This window comes from Equus asinus, chromosome 2 (assembly GCF_041296235.1).
Source record: "Equus asinus isolate D_3611 breed Donkey chromosome 2, EquAss-T2T_v2, whole genome shotgun sequence".
Taxonomy (NCBI): Eukaryota; Metazoa; Chordata; class Mammalia; order Perissodactyla; family Equidae; genus Equus; species Equus asinus.
The window spans coordinates 86,146,623-86,159,748 of record NC_091791.1 but is presented as its reverse complement, the minus strand read 5'-3'; the positions used below and the strand labels follow the sequence as shown (position 1 = coordinate 86,159,748).

At 53.9% G+C, this 13,126-nt stretch overlaps 1 protein-coding gene across 2 annotated transcripts in view; it reads left to right on the top strand.

The window, feature by feature from the left end:
• TRIM67 (tripartite motif containing 67) overlaps nt 1-12,839 on the top strand; it is a 47,982-nt gene extending 35,143 nt beyond the window's left edge. Inside the window, exons 5-10 of one of the 2 annotated variants that reach the window (XM_014865677.3) lie at nt 52-205; nt 2,335-2,480; nt 4,847-4,985; nt 6,428-6,731; nt 9,580-9,742; nt 11,250-12,839. In XM_014865677.3, the coding sequence (XP_014721163.1) occupies nt 52-205; nt 2,335-2,480; nt 4,847-4,985; nt 6,428-6,731; nt 9,580-9,742; nt 11,250-11,315 (972 nt within the window). In that variant the 3' untranslated portion in view covers nt 11,316-12,839. Of the gene's footprint in view, nt 1-51; nt 212-2,334; nt 2,481-4,846; nt 4,986-6,427; nt 6,732-9,579; nt 9,743-11,249 lie in introns of both variants that reach the window. The other variant, XM_070492876.1, reaches the window with a different exon arrangement.
• Nucleotides 12,840-13,126: the final 287 nt, after the last annotated feature.

Below are 13,126 nucleotides of genomic sequence, written 5' to 3'. Positions count from 1 at the left end.
TGCGCTTTTTCCTTTGCAAATCGAAACCCTAAACTCTGTGCTCCCTTTAAGATCTCGGATGCCCTGATCAAGCGTGTCCAAGTGTCTCAGGAGCAGTGGGTCAAAGGCGCCCTGGAGCCCAAAGTGTCTGCGGAGTTTGAGCTGACGTTGGACAGCGAGCCGCTGCTGCAGGCCATCCACCAGCTGGACTTCATTCAGATGAAATGTAGGGGTGAGCCGCGGTTGGCCCAGTTCAGTCAGGGCTTCTTTTGGAAGAGGCATCCACTCTGAGGGGGCAGCTTAGTGCCGTTGGGAGACTTGTGATACTTGGCGTGAGGCAGAGCGGGAGGGGAGGGATGCTGAAGTCACAGACCTGGGTTCAAGTCCCAGCTCAGCCACCCACTAGCTGGGTGACCTAGGGCAGGTAGCATCCCAGTCTGAGCCCGTCTTCCCATTTGTAAAAGAGGATCATTTGTTCACTCAGAGACACTGATTGAGTGTCAGCCACGTGCCAGGCAATATTCTAGGTGCTCAGGACACAGGCGTAAACAAGTCTACAAACTCCCTCACAAGATTGAGTTGATATTTTAGAGAAGCAAATAGACAACACATCAACAAATCTATAACATGATGTCTGACAGTGGCAGGTGCTATAAGAAGGTGCTTTTCGGGAAAGGGGCAGTGGTGGATGCACGAGGGGTATTTCGAGGTGAGGAGGAGGACAAAGATGCAATATAGGGGAAGAACATTCCAGGTGGCAGAGGTATGGCAAGTGCAAAGGCCCTGAGGCAGGAATAAGTTTTCTGTGCTTCAAGAAGGTCAGAGGTGAGAGCAGAATGAACAGGTGGAGGATAGTAGGAGTTGAGTTCTGAGAGCCATGGGTGTCACAGGCTGAGGGTTAAGTAAAGTTTGCATAAGTTGTCCCAAAATTGCAAGTGACAGCCAGAAATCAGAGTCTTGTTCTAAACGCTGCCTCTCCAGAGACATCAGGGGTACATTCAGGAGAGCCAACAAAGCTATTTGGTTTTTTTTAACCAAAATATCAAAGGACTCAGTGCCACACCTACAGAATCTGTGAACTCAGGAAATCCTTACCTGCAAAATATGTAGCCATTTTTAAACCAAAGAAAAGACAAGTCTCTTGCACACCTCTGTGCTCACTCCCACCCTCAGTTTGCACCTTGGGGGTTAAGAGTTGGGGGTGGTTTAGAAATGCCACCCACCCTAGGAGTAATGCGAGGAGGTGCTGAGGGGCAGTAGGAACTCGGCGCTGTGGGGGTGGGAGAGGGTGGAAGTGAGGGGTGGCTCTAGAAAGCGGGGTGTGGAAGGAGGAGGCTCCAGACGGGGTCGGGTAGTGGAATTCACAGAGGAAGCAGGAGCCTGAACAGCAGAGCCCAGAGACGAAGAGAGGACTCCTACACACTAGTAAACTGAGGCCCCCCCGGACTCAGGCTCCACCCAGCCAGCCCTGAGACCAAGTCTGTAATCAAGACTGGGGTTGCACTCAACTAAACCATCAGCTGAAACCTGAAGACGGTGCCCTAATTTTTGGAGCTAAACTGAAATCTGTAGTTTTTACAAAACTGATGTTGCAATTTTCCCTTTAAGAAATGTCAGTGTGGACTATCTTTCTTTCTAAAATCTCTTGAACCTGAACACAACTGGAAAATAAAAATATTCTCCCAATCTCACTTTAATAGAACTTACGATACATTTGATTCAAATCCCTAATTCCATGGGTTGAGTCTCTGAAACCCTAAGCTTGCCTGTCCTTTCTGAAAGTAGTTCCCTGGGCCTTTAAAATGCTCCCAGGCAAAGGTTTAAATGTGCCTTTGCATTTTGCACACACACCCTCTCCCCCCAGCACCATTCCAGGCCCAGGGTGAGCTGCAGGCTGGCCCGGCAGAGGGGGTCCGTATAGGCCTGTGCTGTGGCTAGGAGGCACATCCAATGTGGCTCTGTCAGATGCTTATGAGTTAAACAGACCTGAGAGTCAAAACCAGAGGTTCTCAGTGGGCGTGAGGAGGAGGACAGCCCTTCCTTCGGGGTACAGACTCAGAGGAGTGAGGCGTCCGCCATGCCTCTCGCACCCCAGACTCCAGGACATCCTCTGGGGTGAGAAGTACACTGTCACCTCCCCTCACTTGCTTCCGCTGCAGCCTGCCTGTAGACCAAGACTCCCAGGGCTGAGGTGAGCATAGGCGAGGCTCAGAGAGACCCCAGGGTAGCCAGTGAGAGAATTCAGCCCCCTTTCTTTCTGGGGGTCAGGGGCCCCAGAGATGGGGGAGGGGTCCAGGGGTGTGCCAGTGCCCTGTGGAGGTGTTGTGCACTGAACCCCGCCGGTCCCTGTCACAGTGCCGCCCGTCCCCCTACTGCAGCTGGAGAAGTGCTGCACCCGCAACAACAGTGTCACGCTGGCCTGGAGGATGCCACCCTTCACCCACAGCCCCGTGGACGGCTACATCCTGGAGCTGGACGACGGCGACGGGGGGCAGTTCCGGGTGAGGCCCTGCTGCTTGTTTTGGGGGGGTCCTAAAGCGGAGGCCAGGAGTGGCTCAAACCACCCCAGGCTTTGGACTAGCCCACGGGGCTACCCTTAGCTCTGATGCCACGAGAGAGGGCATCAGCCCCAAGGACAGAGGGCTGGTGGGTCGGGGCTCGCAGCAGATGGGCTGTCTCTACCAAGGGCTCATCCTGGGCGGGCCCAGCAGGCAGAGATGGGGGCTGCAGAGAAAACTGGAGATGCCTTTTCCTTGAAGACTGACAGAGGTCTGAGGCTGAGGTAGAGCTCAGAAAAGGTGTCAGCAGCACATACTTGCTACCCCACCAATCGGATCATCTCTATTCTTCAAGATTCTCCCACATATCCCCCTCACGCAGCTGCCCGGTCCCTCAATGTTCTATCACACCTTGCCTTGCCTGGTTCACTAATTATTTTACCTGGCAAGCTGCTCTACATGTGGCAGACACTTGATAAATGGTTGTTGGGATGTGATGACCTTCTATATTCATGTCCCCAAGGATGAAATATCATGGGGACAATAAAGGCTCTGGGGGGGCCAGAAATGCCTCTTCCACTTCCCCATCTGGTAGAAACCCTGAGAGAGCCCCCCACCCCAACACAGACCCCCTGATAGATCTCTACCCTGAGATTTCACCCAGGGAAGTTCAGGCTACTCTCAAGTTGTTTTCTCGACATGACACCAGGGAGCACAAACTCTGGGTCTTCTTCAAGCTCCTCCTTTCCAGCCCCGAGAAGAATAAAGAAAGATGCATTCTAACAAACCACGGCAGTCCTAACAATTCTGCTATTTCTTCTCCTGGGGAATTGCACCCATTTGACAGATCTTGCCCAAGGGCAATATTCCTTTTTTTAATCTCAAAGGGATTTATGCAGATGTCATTTCATTTTTGTGTTTGAAAGAATACCCTACATGATGTAAAGAGTTGGGGAAATAACTGCACGCTCTCTTGGGAATTTCTGAGTCCCTTGTGAATATGGGTAATTTAGGAAAGCGAGAAGATGAGGTAGCTTTAGGCAGGAATGGCGGATCATTCACTGGGTCAGAAGCTCAGTCATTCCGGTTGTGCACATGTGCCAGGAACTGAAAGAGCTCCTTGACCGGAAAGTAGGAAGAGAGCCCGTGTTTTTGAAACAAGAAGAAAGAGAAGACTGTTTTGAGATATTAAAGGAAGCAGCCATGAAGCTCAGATAAAGATGGCCTCTCCCCTTTTAGACAGGGCACTCACAAGAGCCAGATCCAAGGGCTAGAATTTATGAGGAACCACGTGTTATGGTGGGAAAAGCATTGGCTTTGAATCCAGACAGACCTGATTCAAACCCTGGCTTCTCACCGGATTAACTGTGATCTTCGGCAAGTTTCCTGCCATCTCCGAGTCTCCTCGTGTGTAAAATACGAAAAATAATAGCAATGTCCCAGCGTCGTGTGAGGATTAAAATGCCTTATACAACGCCTAGTAACTCGGAATGACAAATGAAGAGTAACCCCCCTCAACAACCAAGCAGGAAACGTGTTTTAGACAAACTCAGCAGAATACAATGACACAGGAGAGGTGTAAGGCTACGCATCCAGGGGAGTTAATAGGACAAGGGTAGGTGTGAAGTGAATGGGGAAGGAAGTAAATCGCTAGTCAAGGATCTTTGGGGTCCCATGCAGAAACATCTCACCCTCCCAGGAGGCCAGGAAAAAAGCAACTACGGGGGGCCAAGGAATGGAAGATGCCAGCCTCAGAGAGGGAGAAGATGGGGAGGGGGTGGAGCACCCCTTTCGTCCAGGAGTGGTTTCAGCTCAAGTCAACTTGAATCCCCTGTGCTTGGCCACGCCCTTCCTGTCTACTTTTTCCCATCAAGTATGATGACCCTTCTTTTAAGACTATTGGTTATTTTTTTAACTTTAGATGCTTAGCTCATGTTTTCTAACTTAAATTCCCATTAGCAACCAACAATCTTCTATTGCTCCACCCGAGAAGGAACTGGGGTTTTCTGGAAGAGTTGGTGTCCCTGCGGTCCAGGATCCCATCTGACAGGACTGACCTCAGCAGACACAGGACTCTCTCGAGCAGCATCCGAGCTGGCTGCAGACCTGTGGTCCCTCTCTCCTTCCCTGGGACCGCATCACATCCCACAGCCTCGCAGGCAGAGAGGCCAGTCAGCCAACAGTGAGGGTTCCTGCCCACCCTGGACGTGGTCTGTGACCCTGCCGCCCCACATCCCAGTAGTCCTTATTCAATAACTCTATTGGGGTGACAGTGCTTTTAATGTCTACGTGTTGCCCAGGAACCATTTGCTCAGAGAAATTTTCCAGATAACAGAGGCCTCTAGTGAGCAGTCTTGGCTCTCTTTTAGGAAGTGTACGTCGGCAAGGAGACCCTGTGCACCATCGACGGTCTTCATTTCAACAGCACCTACAATGCCAGAGTCAAGGCTTTCAACTCCTCCGGCGTCGGGCCCTATAGTAAAACCGTCGTCCTGCAGACATCTGACGGTGAGCACGGGGTCTCTCGGGGGCAGAAACAGACTCAGGCTGTGGATGAGCTTCTAAAGGAGAAAAATGGGGCCTTAAGCCCAACCCACATTTCACCCCTTGGATGGGAAAAAAGTATCAGCTGCTTAAGAAGGAGGAGTGAGGGGGTGGAGGAATTGACCCTGGCAGTCAGGAAATAGACCTCCCACCGGCCCCGCCCCTGCTCTGCCAGCACACAGCTCCTTGCCTGCACCTCCCTCCCCACAAGCCATCAAAGAAAGAGACATTCCCTCGCCCCATTTGCTGGACCTGCGAAAGGAGACTAGGAATTGAGAGGTTCTGGGAGACTGAAGTCCCACTTCCGAGGGGCTGAGAGTGGGTAGGACGGCCCCAGAGAAGAGAAGGCTGTGCAGTGGCCAGGGAGGCATACGCTGGCCCCAGGTTGGAGCCTTGCTCACAGCTGGAACCTATCTCTCGAATACCCAGTGCAAGAGCTCAGATCTGGTGGTTTACATACCTAACTGCGTCCCTTCAGGCTTCGGGCAACAACAGCACATCAGTAGTCCATTGGATGTGATCATCTGATGGGGAACGATGATGCAAATGAAGAACGCGTTCCAAAGAGATTTGGCCCTGCTGAACCGGGCACGTTCCAGCCCCGGCTGCAGGGCTTCCAGGATGGTGCCAGTCCTATGTCTACTGTCATCATTTATCCCAGCACCTCCTCTGGTTGCCCTGAGAAAAACATGGCATGCCTGGATCGTCTCCCAAGGACGGGGAGGAGAGAGGACAGGAGCAGACGCTTTTGTCAAGGGCACAGCTGGGGATGTTTTCCTGAAAACGGTGCAGCCTGCAGAGTCATTTTACAAACTGCGAGGAGTTCACTGGCTTTCTGCCCCTAGGAGCCCTCCTGCCAGAGACAGGCAGTTCTTGCCCTGTGCACTGTGGTCATAAAGTTAGAATAAAGACCTCACTTCCCACAACCTGAGGGCTTGGGGGAGCAGGAGGGGGCACCATCCAGTGGGCTGTGGAAGGGGAGAATGGAGCTTTGTGACTCCGGGTGCATCTCTTCACTTCTCTGGGTCTCAAATCTCCCACCTACGAGGTGGGGCATGGAAACCTCCTTCCTCTTTCACTCATCACAGTGTGTGGAGCGCATGGTAGGGTGTTAGAAACCAAGACACCAGGAGATGCATTTAGATTTGGGGCTTTGAGGGCTGAACGTCTGTGTCCCTCAGCACGGTTGGGTTCATGGGGTTGGGAACTTGGATGAGCACAGATAAGGAAATGTGCATGTGCGGTGCATGTGTGCGTGTGTGCGTGTGAATCATACAGGGAAGAGCATTTGGTGATGGGTTTCAACTTTCTGACAGATGCCAGGGAGTCTGTGTCTCTGAGCCTGGGTTAGAGACTGCTAGCAAATTCTATCCCCTGACCCAGCTCTTCTTGCCTCCTGCCTCCAGTGGCCTGGTTCACATTTGACCCCAACTCTGGCCACCGGGACATCATTTTATCCAATGACAACCAGACGGCCACCTGCAGCAGCTATGACGACCGGGTGGTGCTGGGCACAGCCGCATTCTCCAAGGGCGTGCACTACTGGGAGCTGCATGTAGACCGGTACGACAACCACCCAGACCCCGCCTTCGGGGTGGCCAGGGCCAGCGTGGTCAAGGACATGATGCTGGGCAAGGACGACAAGGCCTGGGCCATGTATGTGGACAACAATCGCAGCTGGTTCATGCACTGCAACTCCCATACCAACAGGTACGCTGCAGGCCCCCGCCCTCCTCTCCTCGGACATGGGGTGTTTGGGAATGAGGGTCCTGTGGGACCAGTGTCCCTTCTGCTGTTCCCAAGTTCAGGCATCAGGAATGTGGGGGAGGTGTTTTCAGCCACTTTGGCGTCCAGTTGCCAGGTAGAAGTGACCGTTTGCCTGCAGCCAAATGAGAGCATGCAGCAGAGACAGGAACAGCACCAGTGCGCACAGGGTTCCAGGTGATTCGGCTGCACGACAAGATTCCCCCGGGCTCCGCAACTTGGGTTCTCTTCCCAGTTCTGCTCCGCTTTCCTTCACACACTAGCAGCCCGAGCTTGAATCACTGCAAAGCCCGTACCCTCATGGCTGAGACCAGGTCTCTACAGAGGGAGCAAGTGCCATTGCCATGGCTGGTCGTTTAGCTGGAGTGACCCCTCCCGCTGCCCAGCCTTGCGTGGGCTTTGAGCCCAGGCAGCGCCCTCCAACAGGGGTGGCCTGAGAGCGGCAGGCACTGTTGGGGTACTCACCGATGATGGCTCTGTCAAGGGCGTGCCCAGCGCTGCTTCACCCCCGGGGCTGGCCCTGGGAGTGGTGTTACCAGGGCAGACAAAGTAAACTCAGGTCCTGGGAAAGATGGGCCCTCTGGGGCTGCCCTGGGAAGATGCCCCTGATGCCTGGGCCGCCCCAGGGACTTGTGGGTGCCTTGGTCTCTCTCCTCAGACACGGAGGAGGCAGTGGGCCCTCCCACCATCCCGTCATAGCTCAGTGCTCTCTTCTTCCTCCCCCCAGGGATTCTGTGCTCCCTTCCTATGTGTAGGAAATGGTGGGGATGGGAAATCCTTGAGACCAGCGTTGGCCAAGGAACCCAGAAATGGAGAGTTGTGGCCTCCTGGAGCCACCTCCCCACAGTGGGGTCTCCTTCCTGGTCTGCTAAGGATCCTCTCCCCACCAGGAGAGGCAAGGAGCCTTGAGGAGCCTGCCTCATTAGGCTCCAGCTCCAGCAGAGTCAGCCCTGGAGGCTCTCAGTGCTCCGGGTGCATGCAGTTCCTGCGAATGGCCCAGGTCCTGGTGTCGGGCAGGGACTTGCCTGAGGATCCCCGGGGGAACAGGAAGCAGACTCGACCCCTCCCTCCTGCCTTTTCCCTGACAGTGACCCCTATCTCCGGAGGCCTGGAAGAGGCAGCTCTGTCCCTCTGCACCCTCTGCCTGGGCCCTATATGCTGCCCAAGCCCTGTATGCTGCCCAGGCCCTATATGCTGCCCAGGCCCTATGTGCTGCCCAGGCCCTATGTGCTGCCCAGGCCCTGCAGGCTGCCCAGGTCCTATATGCTGCCCAGGCCCTATATGTTGCCCAGGTCCTATATGCTGCCCAGGCTCTGCTCCCTGCTCACAAACCACAAAGGCACTGAGTCCAGGCCCACCAGCTCCATCTCTGTTTGCTTAAGCCAAACCGACACTCTGTCTGCCGGTGGGAGTAATAACTGGGGGCATTTATTGAGCACTTACTTTGTGCCTGAGGCTATAGGAAGCACCCGACTAATACGATCTTATTTAGTCCTCACAAAAGTACCATTGTTATCGCCATTTTACAGATTACAATTGTGACTGGGGAGTAGAAAGGCTAAACAGTGGCCCGAGTCACAGGGCTAGTTAGTGGTGCTGTCAGGGTGTAACTCAGGACCCCGGTTCCTGCTTTGTGTGTGTGGTGGGGAGCCTGGTGGTGAGGTGCAGAGGGGAGCACGGGGCCTCAGGGCGGCGCCACCAGCCGTGACCTCGACCGCAGGATGCTCTTGGGTGGGAATCAAACTTCTGCGCCTCAGATTGGTCGCTCCCGCCACCCTGTGGTCACTGTGTGAATAGCACCAAGGCCGCTTTCCAGTTCCCTCCTCCCACCTGAATGCAAACACACCGTCTGGGAAAAACACCCTCCAAGTCAGCCCACCGGGTCCTCCTCACGACTTTCCCGTGCGCTCTGCCACACCATCGGCCCCCAGCTCAGTCCCAATGGGGAAAGGACAAAAATGGTCTTCTTATCAGAGCAGAGCAGCTCTTAAGACCTCAACCCTCCACTAAGGGAAGGGAGAGTCTAATGGACTCTGCCCACCAGGAGCGGGCAGGTCAGCCAGGGCCGTGGGAGAGAACTGCTCACTGAAAGATTCTTCCGCGCCCAGTGGATATGCCTTCCCACCGCCACAAAATGCGGTTTCACTGACGTTTATCAAGAGGTCGCCGATATACCTTCTCAAGGATCCACTGTTGGTTGCCCGTGGGCTGGTGACTCAGGCAGGGGACCCGATTCCGGATTCAGCACCCATCCCCTGCCCTGCGCTGCCTTTCAAGAGTCCCTGGGATGTTTCTAGAAGGATGAGCTGAAGCAGGGTTGGGCCTCTTAAAGTCTCCTGGTGGCCTGGATGTCTGCCCCTCCATCCATCTCAACATCCTCACCTGGTCCACGCTGTACAGGGCACCAAGGTGGTGCCCTTCCTTGGCAGGTAAAGGAGCCTTCCTTACCCACGCTCCATGCTCCATGTTTACAAGAGGGACCGCTCATCAAAACCCTAACTCCCTGGGTGTCCAGGTCTCAGACACTCTCAGGAAACAAGGGACGGAATAACCTGGTTCCCCTAGGGTGAGAAACCTTATGCAAAGGGTAAGGTCTTCCTGTGTGGCCCCTTAACAGGTGAGTGCACTTCAGGAGAAGGCTTGTAAGCCCAGAAGAATAGCTCCCTGCACCAGCATGGCGGCTGTGTTTTTCGGGTGAGGTCATTCCCAGCATCCTGTAAGTGATGCTCCTGAGCCGTCACCTATGTCCCAGGCAAGATGTGGTGATGGGGCTTCCTGGGGTTTCTCTTCCCAGGACGGAGGGTGGTGTGTGCAAGGGGGCCACTGTCGGCGTGCTGCTGGACCTGAACAAGCACACTCTGACCTTCTTCATCAACGGGCAGCAGCAGGGCCCCACAGCCTTCAGCCACGTGGATGGGGTCTTCATGCCAGCCCTCAGCCTCAACCGCAACGTGCAGGTACTATGCATCCCTCTGGGCCAGATCCCCTCTGGCTGCTCCCCACTGCTGCCCAGGGGCCTCCGAAGTGCACTTGGGCAAAGTGGCCTATAAAAAAAGCTGCCCACATAGGCCAGCCCCAGTGTCCTAGTGGTTAAGTTCAGCATGCTCCACTTCGTCAGCCCAGGTTCAGTTTTCAGATGCAGACCTATACCACTTAAATTGGCAGCCACACTATGCTGGCAGCCCACATACTAAAAAACAGAGGAAGATTGGCACAGATATTAGCTCAGGGCTAATCTTCCTCAGCAAAAAAAAAAAAAAGAGAGAGAGAGAGAGAGAGAAAAGAAGCCACCCGCAATGCCCGCCCAGACAGAGAGCTTACCTACTGGCCCACCTGGGGCACTCCCTGTAGACAGTCTTCTCTGGCATGATCAATTCTTCCGTGTTCACTTGAAGCAAGCAGAGGCTCTAAGGCAGCAGCTTGTGGAGGAGCAGTGGAAGGGAGGGGGGAAGAGGATGGAGTGGGGAAGCAAGTAGTGATTCCATTTTCTGGGGAAGCTGCAATAGAGGCATTAAGCAATCAGAGGGAAAGTCAGTGCCCCCCTGCCCAGCTGGGACCCTGCTGGCCAGGTGGATGCTGGGGCCCTCAGGTGGGGGCAGGTCAAGGCTTCACGTGGCTTTCCCCTGAGAGGGGAAGTAACAAAAGAGAGTTGGGGAGAGACCAATCCTACAGTGCCATGGGCCTTCTCTTGTTCCCGCTCATCCCTCTCTGGCTCCCACAAGAAGCAGGACACTTGTTCTTTTAGATGTCAGAGCTGGGCCCAGTCCTAGGGGAGTGCTGATGGCCCTGGAGGCCCCCAATGGGCAGAGACAAAATGGGAACCCAGTGAGAGTATGAGGGACGGAGAGAAGTGTGGAGGCTCCATCCTCTGTTTCTAGCAGAGTCCTCCTTCCCCTGGGGAGTGTGGGGTTGGGGGAGGCAGTCCTGCTTTGTGGTGCCCATTGGCTCCGAATATTGATGGACTACATCGATCAATTATCGATCGACTTGAACCTCCACTCATTTGCAAAAAGGGTCTGAAACAGCCTGAAATATGCGCTGTTATTCCATTGGGTTAACAGAACAAATGTAGGAAAGGAAAGAGCGCCATGGAGAGAAAGCAGAAACAAATATACAACCATGAGAGCCGGTACGCCTTCTGCAACAGAGCATCGGCCTTGCCTGGGTTCCTAGCAGCTGGGGCACAGTGGGAACCCCAGGCAGCTGTGTGGTTCTCACTATGAGGAAAGAGGTGCAGACCAGCTCCTTGAGGCACACTTGTGGACCTCACATTCATGATATTAAGCGGCATGATAAATAGCAGAACCCACAATACGGAGAAGCTGTCGCTCAGGCTGCTGCCTGTGGCAACCCCCCTCCCCCCCCCAAGCAAGCAGAGGGCGTGACTTGTGGCTGCTTGGCTGGCTGAGTGCTCAGGATTCATGGGTGGCCTCACCCACCCTCGCTTATCCTCTTCTTTTCCAGGTCACCCTGCACACAGGATTGGAGGTGCCGACAAACCTGGGACGGCCAAAGCTGTCAGGCAACTAGCCCCCCAGCTCCAGCTCCCCATGGGCATCTGGGAAAAGCCCCGCCATCCCTCGCGGTCAGATAACACACGAGGGCAGGACAACCACGTCTTGGGTGCAACCCAGCAGCCACTGAGTATCTTAGAGACACGTTTTGGGGGGGATGGAGAATGGGTCTGCAGGCCACGCTCATGGGGCCACTGTCAGTGGGAAAAAAGATGTGTGTTTCCCCTTCATTCCACTTGGATGTTACAAATACTCACAAAGGAGGACCTTTCTCAAGGGAGTGAGAAAGCATTCGGGGTTTGGTTTTGTTTCCTGCCATCTGTTTTCAAAGCTTTTCTTTTTTAGGGGACGAAAGGAGGGCAGACTTTGAGACTAGCTTCCTAAGAGCAAGAGGCAGGGAGACACAGGAATCCCACATCCTCAGTGTCAGCCCTTTCCTGGGACGCCGCTCCTTCAGAGGACCAAGGTTGCAGGATCCCATCTTTGCCAGAAAAATTATCCTTTAGCTTTTTGGTCCTGGAATCTTCGGTATGTTATGCTACTTGTGGAGTTAATCCAGGATCAATGGAAAGGGGCATTAATCATTAATCTTGATCTTTGCCCCTCTCTTGAACTGTTGAGAAGCTTTTAAAATGGTTTTCTTAGGTCCTTCATTAATCACCAGTCTCTCTCTCACACACGGATGCATGCGCACACACATACATGACAGTTTGCTCAGATTCATTCTCTCAGTTCTTAGTTCCTAAACACAAAAGAAAACACTGAAATTTGAATGACTCTGTGACGCCTGTCCACCTGGTGGTGGCTTTGTTCTGGAACTGGCTCCCCAAGAGGTTAAGTCCAAACCTGTCTGAGTCGCTCTTCTGAGCTGTCCACTCTCAGCCTCCTAAGCCTGTAGGATGAGAGACGCTGGGGAAGCCTCTTTTACTCAATCCACCTTTGCTTGGAGACCCATCCTACTGTCATCATGAAAGCATCATGAAAGCAAGAAGTGGCCCCGATGGCAGGGGTGGTTCTGCCATGACAGGGCCGGCAGGACCTCTGAAGAAGGCAGGAAATATAGCAATATCGTGTTCCTCATCTCCCAGCTTCCGAGCATGAGCCTGGGTATGCTGAGTCCCAATGGCCAGGGCGGGGCTCCGGGGCTGAGCCCTCCCCTCCTTGCTAGGAACACTAACTTTCTCCCTCAAGACCCATGGAGTCATTTCCATCTCTCGGAAGGAGCCTGAACCCAGAGCACTTTCCCCTGCTCCTCCCTCTCTTCTTCCTTGTCACCTGCCACCTCCATCTCGTAGTCAACCTTTCTCTCTCCTTTTTAAAAGAATATATTTTATCAAGCTTTTTATTTTTGAGCTTGAGGAGTAACTTGTCTATTTGCTGGATTGGATTTTTATACACCTTAGCCTGTAAACCGGCACCAACTGTGTTGACTTGGTTCTCCCTGCTTGTTTAGACACCGCACTTGGTTTCCGAGTTACCCGGGCCAATGCTGTACACATCCTACCCTCTATTCAGCAGATCCGACAACCCTACCTCAAAGCCCACGCTCTCGGACTGCGAGGCTGCCTGTCCGGCCGTGTCCACCAGTATGGTCGGCAAGGCCAGCTGCCCGGGGTCCTCAGGAGCTGCTTGGTGCTGTGTTTCAGCCTCTGCTGCCAAGGTCCCGGCAACCATCTTCTTAGGGGAAGTCAGGTCATGCCTCTTCCTTCTTGTCCTGCCAAGTGGTATCTAGGGAACATGGAGGTGCTTCGGCCAGAGCCGGCTGGGTGATGCATACAACCTGGGCTGCCCGAGGCTGCCGCATGTCCTTGTGTGTGCAGCTGCCTC